This window comes from Macaca mulatta, chromosome 20 (genome assembly GCF_049350105.2).
Source record: "Macaca mulatta isolate MMU2019108-1 chromosome 20, T2T-MMU8v2.0, whole genome shotgun sequence".
In the NCBI taxonomy this organism is placed as follows: Eukaryota; Metazoa; Chordata; class Mammalia; order Primates; family Cercopithecidae; genus Macaca; species Macaca mulatta.
In genome coordinates, this window is record NC_133425.1 from 22,040,124 (window position 1) to 22,066,998 (window position 26,875).

Genomic DNA, 26,875 nt, shown 5'->3' on the forward strand with positions numbered 1-26,875 from the left:
GAGTAGCTGTGAATGCGAACAGTACTCTGAGAACATTTTCTTTCTCACTTAAAACTTCATTTTCCAAAAGATTATGGAGGCTATTTAACCCTTTGGGGAGATTAGAAGCAGTAACTGATTTTTTTTTTTTTTTGAGACAGAGTCTTGCCCTGTCACCCAGGCTGCAGTAGAGTGGCACGATCATGGTTTACTGCAGCCTCAACCTCCTGGGCTCAAGAGATCCTCCCGCCTCAGCTTCTTGAGTAGCTGGGACTAAAGGCACACACCACCATGCCTGGCTAATTTATTTATTTTTTTGTAGAGATAGGGTCTTGATATGTTGCCCAGGTTGGTCTCAAATTCCTAGGCTCAAGTGATCCTCCTGCCTCAGCCTCTCAAAGTGCTGGGATGACAGGCATGAACCACTGCACCCAGCCAGTGACTGATTTTTCACAGGGTCTAAGCTAGTAAACACAGGCCTTGCAGCATTTGAACTTTTGGTGTGAACCGTTGGCTTACAGACTCCTGTAATGGATAGAAAAAGCACCTTCTCAACTCTGGCCTTGCGTTTCAGACTAGAATGAAGAATTTCCAAAGAGGAAATTATCTCCCAGAAAATCAGGAAGCATAGAGTGCTTGCTGTATAATCCTTCAAGATCATTAGAGGAATATGCAAAGTTTTAATGAAGCTCTCTCATTCCCTTGGGCTGTTAATTCTGTTAGTGATTCTTAAAGTTGAGCTTGCATCAGCATTGTCTGGAAGGCTGTAAAAACACAAATTGGAGGCCCCACTCCCAGAGTTTTACATATAGTAGGTAAGGGGTGAGGCCTGAGACTTTGCATTTCTAATCGGTTTGCTAGTACAAACCACTGAACTATATTAAAAGACCTGCCCAGGTGGGCAAGCCAATAACTGAGCAAATGGATGGAGGTCAGACCTGCTTTGAGGAAGACCTACATGTTCGAGCAGGAAGAGTTACCCCAGTGAAGGTGCTTTCCTAGGCTTCCAGCTCTCAGAGCCTTCACATACCAGTTAATTAGATAATTTGCCTTTCTCATTTATATTTTTACTAAAAACACATTATTATTATTATTATTATTATTATTGAGACAGGACCTTGCTCTGTTGCCCAGGCTGGAATGCAGTGGCTCAATCTTGGCTCACTGCAACCTCCGCCCCTGGGTCCAAGTGATTCTCCTGCCTCAGTCTCCTGAATAGCTGGGATTCTAGGTGCCCACCACCATACTTGGCTAATTTTTGTATTTTCAGTAGGGATGGGGTTTCACCATGTTGGCCAGGCTGGTCTCAAACTCCTGACCTCCAACGATCCACCAGCCTCAGCCTCCTAAAGTGCTGGGATTACAGGCATGAGCCACCATGCCCATCCTGCAAACACATAATTATTACAAAAAAAAACAAAAACAAAAAACCACAATACAGAGAAAGTAAAATTTCCCCAAATTTTCCCCAGAGCAGTTGTTCTCAACAGAGTACTGTTTTGCCCTCTTAGGGGACTTTTGGCCCATGTCTGCAAACACTTTTGGTTGTCACAACTGGAGCAGAGCTATTGGCATCTAGTGGGTAGAGGCCAGGGGTGGTGTTCAACATCCTACAATGTGTAGGACAGCACCGGTACACAGAGGTATCTGGTCCAAAATGTCAATAATACTGAGGTGAGCAACCGTGTTTCAGAGGTAACTATAAAGAACAGTTTGCTATCATTTTTGAGAGTTTTCTTTTACATATAAAATATAGGCCAGGCGCAATGACTCATGCCTGCAATTCTAGCACTTTGGGAGGCTGAGGTGGGAGGTTCATTTGAGGACAGGACTTTGCAACCAACCTGGGAAACATATAGCAAGACTAACTGTACAAAAAGTACAAAAATTAGCCAAATGTGGTAGCACACACCTGTAGTCCTAGCTACTTGGGAAACTGAGGCAGGAGGATCACTTGAACCCAGGAGTTCAAGGCAGCAGTGAGCTATGATCGAGTCACTGCATTTCAGCCTGTGTGATAGAGTGAGACTCTAACTCTAAACCAAATTTAAAAAAACTTATCTATTTACATGTAATATAAAAACCACAAGTGGGCTGGGCATAGTGGCTCACGCCACTTTAGGAGGCCGAGATGGTGGCTCACTTGAGGTCAGGAGTTCGAAACCAGCCTGGCCAACTTGGTGAAACCCCATCTCTACTAAAAATACAAAAAAAAAAAAAAAAAAAAAAAAAAAAAATTAGCCATGCATGGTGGCAGGTGCCTGTAATCCCAGCTACTTGGGAGGCTGATGCAGGACAATTGCTTGAACCAGGAAGGCGGAGGTTGCAGTGAGCTGAGATTACGCCACTGTACCAGTGGGTGACAGAGTGAGACTCTGCCTCAAAAAAAAAAACAAACCACAAGTGAGTTCATACTATACACACTGTTCTGTTTATATATATAGCTAAGATATATATATATAGATATGTAACTATATATATAATGATATATATAGTTAAGCTATGTATAACTATATATAATTAAATATAACTATATATAGTTAAATATAACTGTATAACTATATGTGTAGTTAAGCTATATATATAGTTTAACAGAATAGTGTGTACAATATGAGCTCATTTGTGGTTTTTACATTATAATATAACTATATATGTATATGCACATGCATAAAATAGCACAGACATCATTTAATGTTCATATATATAAATCTACCTTATTTAAAACAAAGTAGGTGCACTATTCCATTGTATGTATATACCATAATCTACTTAACCAATCCCCTGCTGAGGAATATTAAAATTATATCTCCCTTTCTTGCAGATATAAAACAATTGCGATGAGCATCACACTTAAATGTCTGTGTTAATGTTTGTTATTGCAATTTTCTCATCCATAAACTGGGCAGAGTAGTGGTACCTACATCATAGGGTGCTGTATTGCATAAGTGAACACATATGAAGCACTTAGAATAGTGCCTGGCACACGGAAAGCACTACTTGTGTTTATTCTTCTTCTTACTGCACTAAATCCTCAGAACTTCTTAATCTTTCAGGTTAATTGTTTGGCGTGGAAATACTGGGAAGTTTCCAGGTTGTCTATGCCACCTTTCCTCTTGGCTGCACTCCCGTAAGTGAACATCAGCCCCCACTTTCTGGCTCAGCAGTAAGATTGGTGGGAATCACTGAAGTCAAAGTGATTCTCTCCCCACTGGGTTTTCTTGAGGAACTAGAGGCAGAGTGGAGCGTGCCTTAGAGAGTTAAGCCCTTGAGATCCAGGATTTCAATTCTGAGTATCATATAGACATTTCAGACAGACCTTCTTGCTTTTCATGTTATGTAAAAACCAAGCCAAAGCAACCGAAGCCTGACTGGGTGTCAGTGAGGCAGGTCCCATCTGGCCTGGCTTTGTGGCTGTGCCAGGCTTCAGGGGAATCAGGGCTGATGGGAGTAGTAGGTGTTTCTCCTGGCATGTGTGAGCTTTCAGGCCTGCAGGGTAGCCCTGCTTTTCAAACATGATCTGGACATTGTTTCTCTCCTTTTCTCCTTCTTTATTTCCTTCTACCTTATTTTGCTTTTATTGTCTTCATTCATTCAAAAAAAAAAAAAAATTCATTGAGTACTTGCTGTATGCTAGTTCTCAGATAGCTAAATTTTCTATCTGAAAATTTAGAAATTCCTATTAGTTTATCAGACCTTATAATCTCATAGTGGGAGAGGGAATAGACAAACATGAAGCCAATTATAGTATCAGGTTGATATTTGGTTGAAAGCAACAGAACTGAAACTGAAACTGGATTATGCAATAAAAGGGAATTTTTGGTTCAGGTAACTGGAAAGTTGAGAGGGACTTCAGGCGTGGCTGGATCTAGGGGTTCAAATGATGTCATTTGTCTCTTGTCCCAGCTTATCTCTGCTGGCTTCACTATCAGGCAAGTTCTTTCTCTGTGGAAACCCTGGCAGATCTAAGGTTAAATTTTCCCAGCTTCATATTCAGGGAAAAGAGAAAAACATTCTCTTCCCATCATTCTCAATACATGTCTTGGGTTTGACTCTCATTGACCTTAATTGGGCGAATTTGTTTTCCTTGAACCAATCAGTGAGGTTGGGAGGATGGGTAACTTTGACTGACTTTAATCTGTATTGCACCCCTGGGGCTGGAGAGAAACCATAAGGTCTTAGAGTGAGAGAGATGGTTTTCTGAGAAAAACCAGGTGCTTTCCTAGAAAGCCAGGTGCTGTTCTACACCTCTGTTAGCACAGAGGTGTAAGAACATGTTTCAGGGAAGATGTTGAATCTGGTTTTCGAACAGTCAAGTGGTGGGGTTGAGTAGGCCAGATGGGTTTCAGGCAGCCTTTCTCAACTTTTTTATTGCTTTCCAAAGGAGAGGCAAAGGAGAGGGATAATGAGCACTGGGCACAGAGGAGAGAATATCACCTATAGACTGGAGAGACAGAGGAGACTGAACTAGTGCTAGATCAAGAGTTTAAGATGGACATTCCAGGCAGTGGAATGGGGATGTCCGGTTCAGCAGTGGGTAAGAAAAGCAAATCACTCTGGGAACACATGGGGGTATATCTGCGGAGTAGATAGGGGAGAGAAGGCCAGAGAAGTAAGGAACATCAGATCATGGGGGCTTTGTGAAGTGAGGAGTTTCACTCATATTCCGTGTGCAGCCATCAGATTTATATTTCAGAACAATCATAGCCACTACCCACATGGAGGACAGAATGCAGGGAGGATGAATGGAAAGAAGGGAGACAGCTGAAGATTATTTCAGTAACCCAGATCTTGGCATGGCATTTCTTCCACTCATTCATGTCTCAGCTCAAATGGAACTGCCTTAGAAGGGGCTCGTTTGATTATCCCCATTGTCATTCTCTTTTACAGAGCCATTTTATTTTCTTCCTTACATTAATTAATTAATTACTTTTTGAGAGTCTCCCTCTGTCACCCAGGCTGGAGGGCAGTGGTGTAATCTTGGCTCATTGCAACCTCCGCCACCTGAGTTCAAGAGATTCTCCTACCTCAGCCTCCCCAGTAGCTGGGATTACAGGTGTGTGTCACCACACCTGGCTGATTTTTGTATTTTTTGGTAGAGACAGGGTTTCACCATGATGGCCAGGCTGGTCTCAAACTCCTGACCTCAGGTGATCTGCTTGCCTTGGCCTCCCAAGTGCTGGGATTACAGGCGTGAGCCACTGTGCCTGCCTTCTTCCTTACATTTATTAATAGCTGAAATGACCTGTTTTATTCATTGGTTTCTGTGTTTCTTCTCTCTACTAGAATTAAGCACCATGAATGCAGGACCACTTGTGTCTTGTTCATTGTTATATTTGGTGCCTAGAATAGTGCCTGACTTACTGTAGATGTTTTGTAGGTATTTGCTGGATGAATGAAGAAATAAATAAGACAGTGGTACTGGGAATGGAGAAGTAAGAATAGATTTTTATTGTTGTTATTTTGAGACAGGGTCTCATTCTGTCACCCAGGTTGTAGTGCAGTGGTGCGATCTCAGCTCACTGCAACCTCTGCCTCCCAGGTTCAAGTGATTCTTCCACTTCAGCCTCTGGAGTAGTCGAAACCCCAGGTCCATGCCACCATGCCCAGGTAATTTTTTGTATTTTTGGTAGAGATAGGATTTCACCGTGTTGCTCAGGCTGGTCTCAAACTCCTGATCTCAGGTGATCCACCCACCTTGGCTTCCCAAAGTGCTGGGATTATAGGTGTGAGCTACCACACCCAGCCGGAAGTAAGAACAGATTGGGATAATACTAAGGAGATAGCAATAACAGGCTTGGGACAAAGAAAGAAAGGAGTGTGGGATAGCACAGAGGTGGAAGAACATGTTTGGGAGAAGATGTTGAATCTGGTTTTGGAACAGTCGAGTGGTGGGGTTGAGTAGGCCGGATGGGTTTCATGCAGCTTTTCTCAACTTTTATTATTGCCTTCCAAAGGAGAAAATTTTAATTTCTCCTGAATGAAAGAAATTATACACTGAGGAAAAATATTCTGAGTAGGAATGAGTTTCAGTGGGTCACAGATCATAACAGTCTTTTTTATCCCCCATCCAAACCAGTTTCTCCTTTTTGAGGGTGACCTTGACCCTGTTGAGAATACATGGTCAAGAGCTGAAGGATCAAGAGCTGAAGGCAGAGTTCTGGACTGGAGATGACAGAATTTCTCTTTCCACTCTTTTTCTTATCTTTCTTTCTCACTTTCTACTTATTCTCTCTCCTCTTTGTCTCTTTTTTCATCTACTTTTTCCTTTCTTTTTCATCTCCCCTCAACCAGTCCATCAATCAACATGTTTATTTATGGAGAACCCATTATCTGATCAATGCTCTGGGGCATAGAAGAGGAGCATGATGGGAAGTTTGTTCCCACCCATAGAAGAGGGTCATGATGGGAAATTTGCTCCCACCCATAGAAGAGAGCATGATGAGAAGTTTGTTGCCCATTCATAGAAGAGATAGCATGATGGGAAGTTTGTTCCCACCCATAGAAGAGGAGCATGATGGGTGGGAGACTTGCTACCTGCTGCAGGGAGCCAAAGCATCACTGGGGAGAACAAACATTTAAAGAACGTCTTTGGGATGAGCTCTTGGGCATGTGGACCCTGATTTTAGGGGTCAACAGGAGCAGCCACGTGTTCCTCCTCTTGTTCTCCACATCCCTTTCCAGGGCCCGCTACCTGGCTTCTGTCCCAGCCTCCCAGTGTGTGCCCTTTCTGATCAGCCTGGGGAAGAGCTGGTTGGATTCCTTGGTTTTAGATTCCCACAAAAAGACTTCAGTCCTCAGGAAAGTGCAGCAGTGCCTGGTAAGAAAACTCTTCTTGGGCATTCCCTCCCTCTGGGTGTCTGTGGCCATCTTGGGGAGCCCTGTGAGGGATCTGGCTGGGATCTTGAGCCTGCTCTGATGTCCAGAAGTCTGACTTGTGGGTCTTGAAGCTTACTCTAAAGCTGCTGGTTGGAACAATCTTGGCCATTGGTTCTGGAGACTTCTGCTCCAGGGTCCAAAGGAGGGGAGGCTACTCTGGAGGAATGGAAAGAGCACAGTACCCAGAGACTGGGTGCCAGTGATTGGTTATGTGGCTTTGGGCGAATCACCTTTCCTCCCTGAGCCTCAGTCTTCTCATCTGTAAGGTGGGGGTAATAGCACATCCCCCATAGAGTATTTTTTTTTTTTTTTGGGTGGGGCAGAGTCTCACTCTGTCACCCAGGCTGGAGTGCAGTGGCGCGATCTCAGCTCACTGCAACCTCTGCCTCCCAGGTTTGAGCGATTCTCCTGCCTCAGCCTCCCAAGTAGCTGGGAATACAGGTGTGTACCACTATACCCGGCTATTTTTTGTATTTTCAGTAGAGACAGGGTTTCATCATGTTGGCCAGGATTGTCTCAAACTCCTGACATCAGGTGATCCACCTACCTTGGCCTCCCAAAGTGTTGGGATTACAGATGTGAGCCACTGTACCCAGCTTCCTCATAGGGTATTGAGAGCATGACATGGGCAATGTGTTATTTAATGTAAAGGCTCAAAGGCCAGACTGTCTGGGTGTGAATCCTAGCCTTGCCACTAGCTGGCAGTTTCTTTTTCTTTAAAAAATGGATAATAGTAGTACTTACTCCTTACAGTTACTTTGAAGATGACTAAATTGAGACCCGTAGATACTCAGGACAGTGCACATAGGAAACACACAACAAATGTCAACAATTTTTGTCATTTTGCAAAAGTGCAAAAGAGCTTTGAAGGCTTTCAAGTGGCACACAGACTTTGAAGTGCTGTTTTCGTTGTTGTGGTGCTAATAGTATAATGGTGGTTGAACTCTGGAATATTCTTAGAGCAGTAACAATGACAGTAGTGCTCAATTACTGAGTGCTCCTGGTGTGCCAAGCCAGGGTTTTCCAGATTTCTGAGGCCTGCATCCCTGGGGAAGATCAGGTCCCCTTCCATCTCTAGGAATCTGTGGCAGGTAGGCAATTCAGATCCTGGAGTCTTTAAGAAGTTTGGGATTGGAACTTTTTTTTTTTTTTTTCTCTTTTTTGAGACAGAGTTTTCCTCTGTCACCCAGGCTGGAGTGCAATGGCATGATCATCTCGGCTCACTGCAACCTCCACCTCCCGGGTTCAAGTGATTCTTGTGCCTCAGCCTCCTGACTAGCTGGGACTACAGCCATGCGCCACGACGCCAGGCCAATTTTTGTATTTTTTTTTTTTTTTTTTTTTTTTGAGACGGAGTCTCGCTGTGTCTCCCAGGCTGGAGTGCAGTGGCGTGATCTCGGCTCACTGCAAGCTCCGCCTCCCGGGTTCACGCCATTCTCCCGCCTCAGCCTCCCAAGTAGCTGAGACTACAGGCGCCCGCCACCACGCCCGGCTAGTTTTTTGCATTTTTAGTAGAGATGGGGTTTCACCATGTTAGCCAGGATAGTCTCGATCTCCTGACCTCGTGATCCGCCCGTCTCGGCCTCCCAAAGTGCTGGGATTACAGGCTTGAGCCACCACGCCCAGCCCAATTTTTGTATTTTTAGTATAGATGGGGTTTCACCATGTTGGCCAGCCTGACTTTGAACCCCTGGCCTCAAATGATCTGCCTGCCTCGGCGTCCCAGAGTGCTGGGATTATAGGTGTCAGCCACAGTGCCCACCTCACAGGATATATTTCTAATGGTTCATGATCTTATGCTCTGCTGGAACTGCCCATTGGCTCCACTTTTTGGGTTTAGGACAACTCCATTGCCGATGAGTACACTGTGGACATCATGGGGAACCTGCTGTGTCACTTGCCCGCAGCCATCATCGACAGGGGGATCTCCCCCAGGGCCTGGGCAACTGCTCTACACGGCCTCAGAGACTGTCCAGACCTCAACCCCAAGCAAAAGGCTGCAGTGAGGCTCAAGCTCCTGGGACAGTACGGGTGAGGAGTGGCTGGGCTTGGCTTTTGGGGCTGTGGTATGCTCTGTGGAGGGACACTCAACCTTGGCTTTCCTGCCCTGCAAACAGAGTCTCTGGCTTAGGATGAGATAAAATTATTAGGCTTATTTTGGAAATGTGACCTTTCTTCTTTTGGCTTCAGATTTTTTTTTTTTTTTTTTTTTTTTTTTTTTTTTTTTTTTTTTTTGAGACGGAGTCTCACTCTGTGGCCAGGTTGGAGTGCAGTGGTGCAACCTTGGCTCACTGCAACCTCTGACTCCCTGGTTCAAGCGATTCTCCTGCCTCAGCCTCCCGAGTAGCTGGGATTACAGGCATGTGCCACCACGCCCAGCTAATTTTTGTATTTTTAGGAGAGACAGGGCTTCACCATGTTGGCCAGGATGGTCTCGATCTCCTAACCTCGTGATCCACCCGCCTCGACCTCCCAAAGTTCTGGGATTACAGGCATGAGCCACCACGCCTGGCCTTGGCTTCAGATTTGCTGTAAAATGGAATCAATAGTAGCTTCTCTACAAATCTCAAAGAGTTGTTACTTACACAGCTTGGCATATGAAGGGGAAATTTGGAAAACATGGCCCTTTACAGATGCACAGCAGTGGTATTATTATTAGTTTAAAGACTATATATATATATTTTTTTTTGAGATGGGGTCTTGCTCTGTCACCCAGGCTGGAGTGCTGTGGCACAGTAATGGCTCACTGCAGCCTCAACCTCCTTGGCTCAGGTGATCCTCTCACCTCAGCCTTCCAAGTAGCTGGGACCACAGGTGCACATCACTGTACCCAGCTAATTTTTGTATTTTTTTTTAAGGGATGGAATTTCATCATGTTGCTTAGGCGGGTCTTGAACTCCTGGGCTCAAGGGATTCACCCACCTAAGCCTCCCACAGTGTTGGGATTATAGGTGTGAGCCACCATGCCTGACCCTAGAGTCTATTTTTAAGACTAGTTTTAGGTTCTCAGAAAAATGGAGAGGATAGAGATTTCCCATATCCCTCTGACCCCATACATGCATAAACTCCCCGTGATCAATATCCCCCACCAAAGCTGTACATTTGTTAGAACTGATGAACCTATGTTGACATTATTGTCATTGGATTCTCATTGTCACCTGAAGTCTGTATTTTACATTAGGGTTCACTCTTGGTGCTTTACATTCTATGGGTTCAGACAAGTATATAATAACATGTATTCACCATTATAGTATCATTTGGAGTATTTTCGCTGCCCTAAAAATCCTTCCGGGCTTTGCCTGTTCATTCCTCCCTCACTCCTAATTCCTGGCAACCACTGATACTGTTGCCTTTTCTAGAGTATCATATATTTGGAACCATACAGCAGATAGCCTTTTCAGATAGACTTATTTCACTTAGTAGTATGTACTTAAGTTTTCTCCAGGTCTTTTTTTGGCTTGATAGCTCACTTCTTTTTAGTGCTGAATAATATTTCATTGTCTTCATGAACCACAGTTTATTTAGCCCTTCACCTACGGAAGGACATTTGGTTGCTTCCAAATTTTGGCAATTATGGATAAAGCTGCTATAAACATCCATATACAGGTTTTCATGTAGACATAAGTTTTCAACTCCTTTGTGTAAATGCCAAAGAGTGTGTTTGCTGGGTTATATGGCAAAAACATGTTTGCTTTTGTAAGAAACCACCAAAGTTCTTCCAAAGTGGCTGTATGATTTTGCATTGCCACCAGCTGTCACTGCTAATTGAGCAGACCTCCTTTAGAGATGTCACCAAAGATAGTGTAATGCTCTTCACTGTAGGCATTTATGATCTACATAAGAATAACAGTGGATTCCGGGTCAGTGCTTTTATTTTATCCTGCCAAGTTCAAGAGAAAGTTTTTTTTTCTTATTCTAGGAAAAGACTGTTATGGTAAATTAAAAGGAAGAGATATATAATTACTCTTCTATCGGGGAGGAGGAGGAAGGAAACACTGATGTAAATGGCAGAAATTCAATAATTTAATTCAAACTAAAGAGAATGAGAATGTATTGAATTCAGGAATGTAATGTAATGGGAAACTCCACTGGTGGTCTTCAGGCGTGGCTGAATCCAGTGTCTCAAATGACATCATCAGGAATACGTTCCTCCCATCCCTCAACTCTGTGTTCCTTGGTGTGGTCTTTACTTTTTCCACTTGGTAATACGAATGTCCTCCAATATCCTCTTTACAGCCAGAGATACCAGAGAAAGGAGAGCTTCTCTGATAGTTCCATCAAAATTCCCAGGGATGACTCTGATTGGTCAGCCTGTATCACATGCCAATTTTCTTGATCAAGGAAGTGGGACCATGTGATTGACAGTTTCTCTGAGTATAAGACAATCTGTTCCTGAAAGACAAGAGTGTTGGGGGAAAAGGCAACAGATGTCAACCACAGCATGCTTTTTTCACTTTACTGGTTATTATATCTTTTTAGACTCCCTCAGCACTGGACAGCCGAGACCACGAAGGACTTGGGACCCTTTCTAGTACTTTTCTCAGGAGATGAATTAAGCTCTATAGCCACAAAGGTAATGTGCTTCATCTTAAGAAGGCGGAAGGAGTTTGAAGGGGAGAGAAAGTGTGGTCAATTATACTGCGGTCTAAGCTTCTGGAAGCTTCCTTCCTGCCTCAAAGGGCTAAGATGTTTCCAGCTCCATTCCAGGATGTGCAAGGTTCTGGAAAAGGGAGTGAGGCCACAGCTAAATGAACTCAGGCCCTTTTGTGTGGCCCCCCAGGCAGATGTGTGCAGACGGGCATCACTTAGCTACTACTCTGCTATTAGTGTGCATCTCACACCCACATCTGTTCTGGCTCTCACACTGGCTGGTGCCCTAGGCACATGCACATATATGTCCAGTGTATGCAATCACATGTGCAGACACATTTAATCCAATAACAAGTCTTTATTGATTATTACATTTGGGCATGACACTTTTCTTGGAGTAAGGCTCCAGAAGGTAGATAGTCTAGGTCAAGGGACATGGAAAATAAGCATGAATTAGTCATTTTTGCTGTGTAACAAAGCCACACAATCTCAAGGGCATAGAACAATTCGCATATGTTTCTTGCTGCCTGATCTGTGGGTCACTGGAGCAGCCCTGCTCTATAAGGCTGCATTTGGAGCCCAGCCTCTAGAACTTGTTCTCACCATGAAGATGTGAAACTACCAAAAAGAGAAGGGATAAGTACAATTCTCCTTAAGTCCTAGGCTGGAAATTGACACGCTGTCACTTCTGCCACACTCCAATGGCCAAAGTAAGTTACATGACCAAGACCAACTTTAATGGGGCAGGAGGTGGAGGGTAGGAAAGGAGTGAATGTTTGCTGAACGACAATCAGATTCCCCACAAAGCATATCCACACACTCTCATACCTGCACTTTCAGGCGCAAGGTACATATGGTCACACATACTCAGCAGGGCCTGAACACACAGAACATCACCTATGATTACACATGTGCAGCACACATTCTTAAGTCCAGTCACAGTAAAATCATATTCTGGATGTCCAAATATATGGTTATAAGCAGTTGATGCACAAATGTTTATTTTTATTTTATTATTTTATTTTATTTTGAGATGGAGTCTCCCTCTGTTGCACAGGCTGGAGGGTAGCGATGCAATCTCGGCTCACTGCAACCTCCGCCTCCCGGGTTCAAGTGATTCTCCTGCCTCAGCCTCCCGAGTAGCTGGGATTACAGGTGCCTGCCACTATGCCCGGCTAATTGATATATTTTTAGTAGCTATGGGGTTTCACCATATTGGCCAGGCTGGTCTTGAACTCCTGACCTCAAGTGATCTGCCCGCCTTAACCTCCCAAGTGTTGGGATTATAGGCGTGAGCCACCTTGCCTGGCCCTGATGCACAAATGTTATATATCCATCTATTTTTTTCCTTCCTTGTTTTTTCTATGTTTAGATGTTTATTATTTTCCATAAGTTATTGGGGTACAGGTGGTACTTGGTTACAGGAGTAAGTTATTTAGTGGTGATTGGTAAGATTTTGGTGCATCTATTACCCGAGCAGTATACACTGCACCATATTTGTAGTCTTTTATCCCTTGTCCCCCACAATCTTCCATCCAAGTCCCCAAAGTCCATTGCATCATTCTTATGCCTTTGGGTCCTCATAGTTTAGCTCCCACATATCAGTGAGAACATACATATATCTATCTAATCTTAAAAAAATCAACTTCTGAAATTGAAAAAGTCTTGTATCAACACTGTGAAATCTCAAAAACACAGTGTAGAATTTAAAAAAAACCCAGGTTGCAAAAGAATATCTATAGTAGGATATGAAGTAAATAAATAAATACTAGCTGAATTAATTTAAAGCATATGTAAACCAAGTTTATATGTAAGAGAAGTGTAAAAGTGAATGCCAAATTCAGAGTGACAGTTACTTCTGGGGAAGGAGGAAGGCAAAGAGTGAAGGAGGGACTTATTATTTATATTGTGATGTTTTATTTCTTAAGCTGGGTTGTGAGGACATGGGTGTTTTGTTGTATTATTCTGTACACTCTTTTTTTAAATACTGGAAATGTTTAATAAAACAAGTAATACATGCTCCTGATTAACAAATCCCAATTGCACTAAAGGTAATAGGATGAGAGGCAAGTCTCCCTCCCACCCCAGACTTGTAGTTCCCTTGCTTCCCTCTTCAGAGGCAGTTGCTGTCCCCAGTCTCTTCTGCATCCTTTCAAAAAAATCCTGACTACCTATATAACAAGTTTTATATACGTGTAAAAATATCTATATAGCAAGCCAACATGGTGAAACCCTGTCTCTACTAAAAACACAGGAGCATATATACACTCTTCTTTAAAAAATACAAAATGGAAAATACCATTCACTCCATTATGCACATTGCTTTCTAAAAGTTAACTGTCTTAGAGCAGTTGCTTTCCACCTTAGCTGCACATTAGAATCACCTGGGGAGATTCCAAGGTGGACCAGTCCATGGTATCTAGCCCAGACCAACTAGTCAGAATCTGTAGGAGCTGGCTCTGGGTGTCCCAGGTGATTCTTATGTACAGTCAGGGTTGAGAACTGCTGGCCTAGACGGTGACTCTAATTCTGAAGATGAGTCTAGAAAGGGGAGATACATAGGCTGAGAGGCTTTCTCTCTGGGTGAGCTGGGACCCAGAGAGGCATAGCTGTTTGTAGGGCTTGATGAATTCTCTGGGCCCACGGACAGGCCTCCTAATAATATCCCAAGTCTTGACAAAGTGTATTCTTTCTAGATGAGAAACGGCACTTTCTCCAAGGCAACCCAAAGTCCCCTAAGTCCCCTCATTGCTAGTCTCCATCCAGGATGTTGAGACAACCCTTCTTCACCTCCTTTTCATGATAAATGTTGTTAGGCAATTCTCTTTTTCTTTTTTGAGACAGAGTCTAGCTCTCTTGCCCAGGCTGGAGTGCAGTGGCACGATCTCAGCTCACTGCAATCCTCGCCTCCTGGGTTCAAGTGATTCTCCTGCCTCAGCCTCCTGAGTAGCTGGGATTACAGGCATACACCACCATGCCCAGCGAATTTTTATATTTTTTGTGAAACAGGGTTTCACCATGTTGGCCAGGCTGGTCTTGAACCCTTGACCTCAGGTGATCTGTCCGCTTGGGCCTCCCAAAGTGCTAGGATTACAGGTGTGAGCCACTGCACCTGACCTGTGTTAGGCAATTCTTGCATTGCTATAAAGAAATACCTGAGACTGGCTAATTTATAAACAAAAGAGGTTTACATGGAATACTATGTGGCTGTAAAAAAGAATGAGATCGTGTTCTTTGCAGGGACATGGATGGAGCTGGAGGCCATCATCCTTAGCAAACTAATGCAGGAACAGAAAACCAAATACCACATGTTCTCACTTATAAGTGGTAGCTAAATGATGAGAACATATTGTCACATAGAATGGAACAGCAGATACTGGGGCCTATTGGAGAGTGAAGGGTGGGAGGAGAGAGAAGATCAGCAAAAATAACTAATGGGTACTAGGCTTAATACCTGGGTGATTACATAATTTGTACAACAAGCCTCCATGACACAAGCTTACCTATATAACAAACCTGCCATGTACCCCTGAACTTAAAATAAAATTAAATTTAAAAATAAAAAATAAAAAGGGCCAGGCGCAGTGGCTCATGCCTGTAATCCCAGCACTTTGGGAGGCCGAGGTGGGCGGAACGAGGTCAGGAAATCGAGACCATCCTGGCTAACACGGTGAAACCCCGTCTCTCCTAAAAAATACAAAAAATTAGCCAGGCGTGGTGGTGGGTGCCTGTAGTCCCAGTTACTCAGGAGGCTGAGGCAGGAAAATGGCGTGAACCCTGGAGGCAGAGCTTACAGTTACTTGAGATCGCACCCTGCACTCCAGCCTGGGTGACAGAGCGAGACTCCATCGCAAAAAACAAAAAACAAACAAACACCGCCAGGCACAGTGGCTCACATCTGTAATCCCAGCACTTTGCGAGGCCGAGGTGGGTGAATCACTTGAGGCCAGGAGTTTGAGACCAGCCAGGCCAAGATAGTGAAACCCTGTCTATACTAAAAATAAAAAAAACTTAGCCTGGCTTGGTGCTGCATGCCTGTAATCCCAGCTACTCAGGAGGCTGAGGCACGAGAATTACTTGAGCCTGGGAGGTGGAGGTTGCAGTGAGTGGAGATCCCACCACTGTACTCCAGCTTGAGTGACAAAGCGAGACTCTGTCTGGAAAAAAAAAAAAAAAAAGAGGATCGATTGGCTCATGGCTCTGCAGACTGTACAGGAAGCATGATGCTGGCATCTGCCCAGCTCTTGGGAAGGCCTCAGGAAACTTACAATCATGGCGGAAGGCGAAGAGGGAGCAGGCACGTCTTACTTCGCCCCCGCAGGAGCAAGACAGTGATGGGGGAGGTGCTACGTGCATTTAAACAACAAGGTCTCGAGAGAATGCTCTCGTTATTGTGAGGACAGTACCAAGGGGATTGTATTTAACCATTCATGAAAAATCTGCCCCCATGATCCAATCACCTCTCACTGGGCCCCACCTCCAATACTGGGGATTACATTTCAATATGAGATTTGGGTGGGGTACACATCCAAAGTATATCAAACATAAAGTTTAGTAAAAACTTTGAAATAGCACCAAACCAAAAAAGGGGTAGGTACATATACATTTTTTTTTTTTTTTTGAGACAGGATTTTACTCCCATCGCCAGGCTGGAGTGCAGTGGCATGCTCTCAACTCACTACAACCTCCGCCTCCTGGGCCCAAGTGATCCTTCTGCCTCAGCCTCCTAAGTAGCTGGGATGACAGGCGCGTGCCACCACGCCTGGCTAATTTTTGTATTTTTAGTAGAGACGGGGTTTCACCACATTGGCCAGGCCAGTCTTGAGCTCCTGACCTCAAGTGATTTGTCCACCTTGACCTCCCAAAATGCTGGGATTACAGGTGTGAGCCACTGCACCTGGCCTAGCCTGCATTTTTTGTTGATATTATCAGATTGCTCTGCTAATACTGCACAATTTGACAGTCCCACAGAAAAATGAATGTGCCCAACATTAAGTATTAGCACTTTATTTTATTTTTGACTATCTAGTGAAAAGTGATGTATTTATGTTTTTTAGCCTTTATTGGATTTTTATTGAGGTTGAGTATCATTTTATAGGATTCTTTATAGAGACCACATTAGTGGGACTAGGGATTAGATTTATATGAGAAGTTGCTATAACAAAGAATGAAGGCAGTAAGTAGTGTGACGGTTTCAATTCTGATTTCAATCTGTATTTAAGGGGCTTTAATTATTATTCATCTTCTTTCATCTTCTCTCACACAGTTTCCTGAGATCCTTCTACAAGCAGCTTCCAAGATGGCCAGGACCTTGCCCCCTAAAGAATTCCTTTGGGCTGTCTTTGGATCTGTTCGGAACAGCAGTGACAAGATCCCCAGCTCTGACCCTATGCCTGGTGAGTGTTTCCAGGGTATCTGAGCCGCTGCTGGGGTAGCAGTGTTTTGGGCAGGGTCTCTGACATCAAGAGGCCTCCTTATGCAGGGAACTGGATGAAATGTCTGCAAAGCAATAGAATGACAAAATCTATAGGCAAAGAATTACATTTTTGGGTCAGGCGCGGTTGCTCAAGCCTGTAATCCTAGCACTTTATGAGATTGAGGCAGGCAGATCACTTGAGGTCAGGAGTTTGAGACCAGCCTGGCCAACATGGCAAAACCCTGTCTCTACTAAAAACACAAAAATTAGCCGGGCATAATGGTGCGCACGTGTAGTCCCAGGTACTCCGGAGGCTGAGGCACAAGGATTGCTTGAACCCAGGAGGTGAAATTTGCAGTGAGCTGAGATGGTACCGCTGTACTCCAGCCTGGGTGACAGTGAGACTCTGTCTCAAAACAAAACAAAACAAAACAAAAAAGAGTTACACTTTTGTAAAGTAACCTGGAATCATGTCCCATACTCCATACCCAGGCTAGTAGGTTTAATGAGTGAATTCGTGTAACAAACATTTCAGTAGGATTGACTTAAAGGACCAACATGGATTAATGGTTTAACATTGCAGTGACAGGGCTGAGCTGGCTAGATTTCACTCCTGAGGCTGCCACTTACTGGCTGTGTGGTTTTGGGTAAGCTCTTTAACCTCTGTGTGCCTCAGCTTTCATCCTCTATCAAATGGGGATAATGAAAGTCTCTACCTCACTGGGTTATTGTGAGAATTAATGGGTTTAAGCCCAGAAACATGTTTACAAGAATGTCTGGCATGTAGCAGACCCTTAATAAGTGTTAGATATTTTTAAAATTTGATTTTAAAAAAATTTTTTGAGGTGGAGTCTCACTGTGTCACCCAGACTGGAGTACAGTGGCATGATCTCGGCCCACTGCAACCTCCGCCTCCCAGATTCCAGCAACTATCCTGCCTCAGCCTCCTGACTAGCTGGGATTATAGGCATGTGCCACTACGCCTGGCTAAGTTTTGTATTATTAGTAAAGGTGGGGTTTCACCATGTTGGCGAGGCTGGTCTTGAACTCTGGCCTCAGGTGATCCACCCGTCTTGGCCTCCCGAAGTGCTGGGATTATAGGTGTGAGCCACTGCGCCCCCACCTAAAATTTGATTTTATAGAGGCAGGGCCTTGCTTTGTTACCCAGGCTGGAGTGCAGTGGTGCAATCATGGCTCACTACAGCCTCGACCTCCTGGACTCAAGAGATCCTCCCACCTCAGCTTCACAAGTAGCTGGGACTACAGGCATGCACCACCACATCTGGATAATGTTTTATTTTTTGTAGAGATAGGATCTTGCCATGTTTCCCAGGCTGATGTTGAACTCTGAGACTAGAGTGATCATCCTGCCTTGGTCTCCCATAGTGCTGGGATTATAGATGTGAGCCACCATGCCTGTCCAAGTGTTAGATATTTTATTATCATTACCCTGCACCTACTAAGTGCAGACTGGGGCCAGGCATGAGGAGACAAAGTTAATCAGATCCAGTGGTAGTAGTTGACAGTCAGTGCTTGCTTTCATCCACCCAACAAATATTAGTTAATCACTAATTATGTGAACAAAGAGCTTACTTTCAAATGGAGGGTAGCAAGACAATAAAGTCCATACATAAGTGAAATATATGGTATATCATATGAAAAGTGCCAAGAAGGAAAATAAAGCAAGGGAACGGGCCATGAGTGTTGGGAGGGGGACTATCATGTGAAAAGAGAACCATGAAGGAACGTCTCATTGAGAAGGTGACATTTGAATGAAGACCCAAGGGAGAGTGCGCCATGTGAATATTTTCAGTTAGAGTCTTCCAGGCAGAGGTGCGACAGGATCACTTCTGTGAATGGGAGGTAGGGACCAGTGTGTTTGGAGGGGAGTGAGAGACAAGGCCAGCCATGTAGGGACTGATAAAGGAAACCCTAATGACTTTGGCTTTTACTCTGGATGGAGGCATCATGTGACATCGAGCAAAGAAGTGTCACAGTTGGATTTATGTGTACCTTGGGTGATTATCCCTCATGCATTATATTGTTCTCCCGTTTTGTTTTTCTTGGTGAATGTGGGGATTTTATTGGGTAATGGAGGTGGCTCTCAGTGGGATGGATGGGGAGCTAGAAAGGGGATGGGGTGGGAAGATGATCTTCCCCTGGAGTTTGGCTGTCCTGTGGCCAATCTCCTCTCCGACCGTCCCCAGCCAAACTCTTCTTGGTATTCAGACGCTTCTTCTTTTCACTCCTTCTCTGCCATGCTGCTCTTCTGCTCCTCTTCTCTTTATTCATCTGCTCATCTGCTTATATGCTCATGGAGCCTGGGGTTTGGGGTTTATATGGGTACAGGATAGTGGGATGTGGCAGGCCAAAAGGTAACACTTGGATGTGAAAACAGGAATGCCTATTCCATTTAGGGCTGTGGATTTCCAGGCTTGGGTGTTCTCTTGTTTTTTAAATTAAGGAAACTGGGGCTTAGGAGACTAAGGGACTTGTCCAAAGTCACAGAGTTAGTAAATGGCAGTGTTTGGATTTGTACCCAAAGCTGATGGTGAGCACCACTGGCTCCCACTGCCCTCAACATCTGGCAGTCCATGTCATCATATTGCAGAGCTCTTACTGTGTGCATGTGGTACACAAAAGTAAGGCTGTCCACGCTCAGGGGAAGGAAGCTCTGGTATCAGTGCATAGTTTGAGTGTTCTTCAGTTGGTTCTGGGTATTAATTGCTGCTATGCTTTAGTGATTAATGAATTAGCAGAATTACTGCTTGGTTTTATATTAGTTTGTGTGTGTGTGTGTGTGTGTTCATTCACCCACAGATATTTGCTGAACACCTACTATGTACCAGGCTCTATTCTAAGCCCTGGACAGACACGGTGATAAGACCAAGTCCCTGATGTACTAGTCAACCATTCTGCCCTCTCTAGTTCTGTGCTACCACTGATGTTGTTTTCACTAGAGAGTGGGGTAGGGGTTGGCCTAGGGAGGGATGGATCTTTAGTCCCTTCCAAGTGGCTTATGATAAAGATGTTTGAGGACCACAACTGGCATCTTTGATCTGGTCTACTTTTGCCTCTTGATTGGAATGCAGTGAATTTCCATTGAAGGTGCAATGAGAAGAGAGAGGCCATGGGGCTTTGGGAAATGCCCTGGCCTTGGGTGGGGTTGGTGCATCTGTCAGCATCAGTGGTGGTCTGCTGCTAAGACAAGAAATCCATGGTTGCTCTTAAGGATCCTAGAGTTTTCTCCCAGGTTGGGCACATCGGAGCCAGCAAAGACAATATCTCATTTGCATGTTGGTTGGTAACTGGTTTGAGTAGGTAAGGTTCATGTTATTCAAAGACCAAAATGGCTGTTTTTCCTCTTGCCAAGGGAAGTGCAAAGGGCTCATTTCTCTTTTCTCTTGGGATGGGAAATCCACAACCCCCACTATGATTTTCATGGACAGCAACTCATCTTCCTAGTTTTTATTTTTTATTTTATTTTGACACAGGGTCTCACCGTTACCCAAACTGGAGAGTAGTGGTATGATCACGGCTCACTGCAGCCTTGACCTCCCAGGCTCGGGTGATCCTCCCACCTCAGCCTCCTGGGTAGCTGGGACTACAGGCATGTGCCATCATACCCAGCTAATATTTTGTAGTTTTTTTTTAGAGGTGAGGTCTTGCCATGTTGCCCAGGCTGGTCTTGAACTCCTGGGCTCAAGTGACCCTTCTGCCTTGGCCTCCCAAAGTGCTGGGATTGAAGACATGAGCCACCATACAGCCCATCTTCCCATTTTTATAGGAAGGCTCCTTCATAATTTTGGAACCTTTATGCTGGGTTGCAAACTCAAAGGCATAGGGGGTGAGGTAGGCAACAGAAATTGTGTATTGAGTGCTTACTGTATGCATGGCACTGTTCTAAGTGCTTTATATATAACACATTTAGTTTTCACAACCATGCTATGAGGTGATTTTATTTCCATTTTGTAGACAAGAAAACTGAAATACAGAGAGGTTAAACAGCCTTGGATTTGAATCGAAAGTCAGGACTGTTCACCACCAGCTCTTACTGCCCTCAAGGAATTTGTAGTTTAATTGTAATGTTGCACTGCTCCTAGTTTGTGCATGTGGATGTGCAAAAAGCTGACATTTCCATGACTTTGTTACCCAGTAATTAGCAAGAAATGGCAGAAGTGGGATTCAGTCTAGTCCCTGGGCTCCTGCTCTCCACTTTTACTCTATAGTGCCTTCCATGCATAAATCTGACTGGCGAAGAAAGTTACTCATTTCAATACACAGACTAACATTTCCTGAAATTCTCTTTCCTCTTCTCCTTCCCTGCATCTCCCCTTTCTTCAGGTTGCCATGGAGTCGCGGCCCCCTCTTCCGATGACATCTTCAAGTTGGCCGAAGCCAATGCCTGCTGGGCCCTGAAGGACCTGCGGTGCATGGAGGAAGACACATTCATCAGGACTGTGGAACTGCTGGGAGCTGTCCAGGGTTTCAGCCGGCCTCAGCTGATGACCCTGAAGGAGAAAGCAATACAGGTGAAGCCCACCTCAGGGAGGAAATGTTAAACAGAGGAAAAAAGAAAAACAGCAAAACCAGTTCAGCATTTCTGCACATAGAGCCCTCCTCAAGGAGTTTTCACATATATCATCTTGAAATTTTACTGCATCAGCTCAGTGATATTGTGATCTCCTTATCTGAGAAAGGAGGAAATTTCCAGTTCCTCCCTCTTAGGACTGTGGCAGAGAATGGGATGAGATGTGTCTTGGCATCTAGCAGATGCTCAGTGAATAAAGTTCTGTGGCTGTCCCAATGCCTCTGACCAAGGCGGTTTGCAAGAATTAGCCCTTTTATTCCTTCACATGGAGAGCCCCAGCTGCTGCTCACAGCAGGTTTTCTCAGAATCTGTTGCAAATTTGTCTGAAAATATAACAGAAAGGAGTAAAAAGAGGACTGGAAGTAGTTTTCCATCTTTAAAACGGTTCTTTGTTGGCTGGGTGCAGTGGCTTACGCCTGTAATCCCAACAATTTGGGAGGCCGAGGCGGGCGGATCACGGGAGGTCAGGAGTTCGAGACCAGGCTGGCCAACATGGCAAAACTCCGTGTCTACTCAAAACACAACAATTATCCGGGCATGGTGGCATGCGCCTGTAGTTCCAGCTACTCGGGAGGCTGAGGCAGGAGAATTGCTTGAACCCAGGAGGTGGAGGTTTCGGTGAGCCAAGATTGTGCCAGTGCACTCTAGCCTGGGCATCAGAGCTGAGACTTTGTCTCAAAAACAAAATAAAAGTAGGCTGGGCACAGTGGCTCATGCCTGTAATCCCAGCACTTTGGGAGGCAGATTACGAGGTCAAGAGATCGAGACCAGCCTGGCCAACAAGGTGAAACCCCATCTCTACTCAAAATACAAACAATTAGCTGGGTGTGATGGCAAGGACCTGTAGTTCCAGCTACTTGGGAGGCTGAGGCAAGAGAATTGCTTGAACCCGGGAGGCGGAGGTTGTAGCGAGCCGAGATTGTGTCACTACACTCCAGCCTGGTGACAGAGCGAGACTCCATCTCAAATAAATAAATAAAAAGAAAAATGTCGCTTTGTGGCCTGTTTTAGCTTTTTTTTTTTTTTTTTCTTTTAAGACAGAGTCTTGCTCTGTCGCCCGGGCTGGAGTGCAGCAGCACGATCTCTGGTTCACTGCAAACTGCCTCCTGGGTTCAAGTGATTCTTGTGTCTCAGCCACATGAGTAGCTGGGACTACAGGCACAAGCCACCACGCCTGGCTAATAATTGTATTTTAGTAGAGTTGGGGTTTGTTTGGCCAGGCTTGTCTCGAACCCCTAGCCTCAAGTGATCTGCTCACCTTGGCCTCCCACGATGCTGGGATTACAGGCATAAGCCACTGCGCCCAGGCCCATTTTAGCTCTTTACATGGTTGTAGAATATCTAGTTACCCTCAAGGGTTAAACAATTCAATTTCTTAAAATTATAAATATAACTGTATTTGTGTATTATATGAGTACTTCAAGTTTATTGTAGAAAAGTCAGAAAATAATAAAGAAGAAAATCAGTGATAATCTTTTACTTACTGTTGATATTTTGATAAGCATTGATCAACAGATAAGTACCGTTGATATTTTCGTATATTCATTTGAAGCTTACCAGACTCCGAAACTGTGTATATAAAAATATTACTTTGTATATTTCATACACATATCTCATGTTCTACAAAAATATTACACTTACCTACTATTCAATAACTTGCTTTCTACACCCAACAGTACAGACTGCATATTTTTTTCATATCCAAAATGTAAATCTATGTCAGTATTTTATTTATTTATTTATTTTTTGAGATGGAGTTTTGTTCTTGTTGCCCAGGCTGGAGTACAATGGTGTGGTCTCAGCTCACTGCAACTTCTACCTCCCAGGTTCAAGCAATTCTGCCTCATCCTCCCAAGTAGCTGGGATTACAGGCACCTGGCACCATGCCTGGCTAATTTTTGTTTTTTTGTTTTTTTTTTAGTAGAGATGGGGTTTCACAATGTTGACTAGGCTGGTCTTGAACTCCTGACCTCAAGGCCTGCCTTGGCATCCCAAAGTGTTGGGATTACAGGCTTGAGCCACCGTGCCCAGTCTATATCAGTGTTTTAAATAGCTTTGTAATACAATTAGCCTTCCATATCAGTGGGTTCCACATCTGCAGATTCAACCAACCTCAGGTATTTAGAAAAAACACTCCAAATAACAATAAAAAACAATACACATAAAAATACAGTAGCACTTTTGACATACCATTTTGTACATATTTACATAGCACTTACATTGCATCAGGTATTACGAGTAATCTAGAGATGATTTAAAGTATACAGGAGGATGTGCATAGGTTATACGCAAATACTACACTATTTTATATAAGGGACTTGAATCTCCGTGGATTTTGGTATCTTCGAGGAGTCCTGGAACCAATCCTCGGTGGAGGTATCCACAGGGGCAACTGCATTTTATTTATGGTTAGTTCTTATTTATTTAGCTAATTGTTAGACTTTCAGGTTGCATTTTAAAAAATGCCTCAAGGTATGCCTTTATACATATACAGTTGGGTACTTGTCTCATTTACTCAGGCTAAATTCCCAGAGGTAGAATTTCTGGGTCAAAGAATATAAATACTTTAAAAGCTTTTGATACAGATAGCCAAATTGCCCTCTCAACAGCATGTACCAACTTATATTCTCAACTACAACAAATGAGGGTATCCCTTACCTTGTATCTTTCCAGCATCATAAATGATGATAATTCTTTTCACTTCTTGTCATATGATGAATCAACATGGTCTTCTCTGATTGTTTTTAATGTATATTTCTTTAATTATGACTGAGAATAAACTTTTCCCCATACATTTAATTTTTCTTTTGCGAATTCCTTGTTGATGTCTTCTTTTATTTTTAAAACAAATATAGTTATCTTTTTATTATTGATTTAAAAGAGAGCTTTATATTAAGATTTACCCTGTGTCTTTTAAATTTTTCATTATTTTTTATTAAGGGATAGTTAACAAATACAAATTATATATATTTATGGTATATACATATACACAATATGGTGTTTTGATATATGTATACATTGGGGAATGGTTAAAGCAGGCTAATTAACATGTCAATCACCTTTCATACTTGTCAGCTGTCAGTTTTTGTTGTGAGAATATTTAACATCTACTCTCTTCACAATTTTCAAGTATTCAACACATTATTATCAACTATGGTCACCATGCTGCACAGTAGGTTTCCCTATGTCTGTTTTATTTTTATTTTTTTGAGACAGGGTCTCGCTCTGTCACCCAGGCTGGAGTGCAGTGGCACCATCTTGGCTAACGGCAACTTCTGCAAGTGAGTCTTGTGCCTCAGCCACCCGAGTGACTGGGATTACAGGTGTGTGCCACCATGCACTGCTAATTTTTGTTTTTTTTTGTATTTTTAGTAGAGGCAGAGTTTCATTATGTTGGCCAGGGTGATCTTGAACTCCTGGCCTCGTGTAATCTGCATGCCTTGGCCTCCCAAAATGCTGAGATTCCAGGTGTGAGCCACCGCACCTGGCCTCCTTATGTCTGTTTTAGATACTGTCTTTGTCCATTCAGGCTGCTATAACAAAATATCGTAGACTGATAACTTACAAACAGAAATTTATTTCTCACAGTTCTGGGGGGTGAGAAATCAAAAATTGAAGCATTGGCAGATCCAATGTTTGGTAAGGGCTTATTTTTCATAGATGGTGCCTTCTCACTGTGTCCTCACATGGTGGAAAGGGGCTAGCTTGTAGCTAGCTCTCTGGGGGCTCTTTTACAAGGGCACTAATCCCACTTATGAGAGCTCCACCCTTATGACCTAATCATCTCCCAAGGCCCAACCTTCTAATATTATCACATTGGAGATTAGGTTTTAACATATGAATTTTAGGGGGGTACAAACATTCAAATCATGGTGTAAATACCATCACCAGTGTTCAGTCTATTCTGTTTTCTTTTTTTGCCTAAAGGTTTGGGACATGCCTTCTTACTGGAGAGAACACCATATCGCCTCCCTAGGGCGCATTGCTCTGGCTCTTAATGAGAGTGAGCTGGAGCAGCTGAACCTCAGTTCCATAGACACTGTGGCTTTTCTAACCCAGCAAACAGAATGGAGCCCGAGACAGGTGGGTGGATGTTTCTGGGTCTTTTAACTATTCCGTATTTATAAGAGCTGCCTTCGTATTCTTACTGTTAATTTCATCATCACTGTCATGTTTGAGTCCGTTGCTGTTGACTGATTTTTATCTTAGTTCTGGATTGTATTTTCTTTTTTTGTTTGCAAGCCTAGCAATTTTGATTGGGTGATGAGCATTGTGGATTTTACATTGTTGAGTATTTGATTTAGTTGTAGTTCTTTGAAGAGTATTGGGCTTTGTTCTGTCATACACTTAAGTTACTTTCAAATCAGCTTGATCCTTTTGATGCTTCCTTTTGAGTTTTGTTAGGGCAAGTCCAGAGTGACCTTTATTCTGTGGTTAATTTATCATCATTACTGTGACATGATTCCTTTGAGGACACTACCTAATGCTCCATGTATCCAAGACCTCTCTACTCTGGCTGGTGAGAACGTGAACTATTTCCAGCTTCACATGAGCTCTGGAAGTTGCTCAGCCTAATCCTTTCTGATTACTGATGACTCTTTTCCTGCCTATGTGGAGTTTCACTCTTTGCATGTGCAAATTAGCAGTCAGTACTAGACATCTCTGCAGATTTCTGGAACTCTCTGCAGTTTCCTCCTGTCTAATACTTTGCCCCACAAGTGATAAGTGCCCTGGCCTCTCTCAACTTGGATCTCTGTATCCTCAACTCGACTGGGCCACTGGGCGTGTTGTGGTTCCTCTTCCTGATCTATGTCCTGGAAACTGCTTTTTGGCAGTAAGTGAGGGTAATTTTAGGGCTGATCTTGTTTGTTTTTCTTCTTTTGGGATTATGATTCTGTGTTGTTCCATATCCGGATGCAGTTGTCTGATATATTTTGTTAAATTTTCTAGTTGTTTATGGTGGGTGGACAATTCCTATGTTAATTAATCCTTCATGGGCTAAAGAAGTTTTCCCCAGAATTTTAATTGTTTTGATTGGGAGAGAAGTTTAGGGTGTCTAATCCACTGTACTGCTGGAAAGGGAAATCTTAGCCCTTCCATGTTATCTTCATTCTCAGGCAGCTCTCTCAGCAGTCATTTTCAGCACTAGGCTTATATACAAACTAATTAACAAGTCCATAAAAATGTGCCACTTCTTTATTAGTTTTTGGAAAAACCCCAGCATTGACTCCACTCATGGAGTTGCCCACCCCTGAGCAACCACTCTGGTCAGGGGTTGAATATGTTGGTTGGCGAGGCCTGCATCAGGGAGTGGAGTCCATCTTATCACCATCTCATGACCACATGAGCCGCGTGGGGAAGGATATGTGGTAGGCTGATTACGGTCCTCCAAAGGTGTCCATGTCTTAACCCCTAGAAGCTGT

At 43.6% G+C, this 26,875-nt stretch overlaps 1 protein-coding gene across 10 annotated transcripts in view; it reads left to right on the forward strand.

Annotated features, from left to right (window-relative positions):
• The window catches only part of OTOA (otoancorin), a 96,375-nt gene that overhangs the window by 55,364 nt on the left and 14,136 nt on the right, over nt 1–26,875 (forward strand). For all 10 annotated transcript variants that reach the window (XM_028840701.2, XM_077986472.1, XM_077986471.1 and 7 more), the window contains 7 exons: nt 3,033–3,106; nt 6,661–6,796; nt 8,696–8,886; nt 11,335–11,428; nt 16,712–16,841; nt 21,206–21,393; nt 25,380–25,535. In XM_028840701.2, the coding sequence (XP_028696534.2) occupies nt 3,033–3,106; nt 6,661–6,796; nt 8,696–8,886; nt 11,335–11,428; nt 16,712–16,841; nt 21,206–21,393; nt 25,380–25,535 (969 nt within the window). The remainder of the gene's footprint in view (nt 1–3,032; nt 3,107–6,660; nt 6,797–8,695; nt 8,887–11,334; nt 11,429–16,711; nt 16,842–21,205; nt 21,394–25,379; nt 25,536–26,875) is intronic.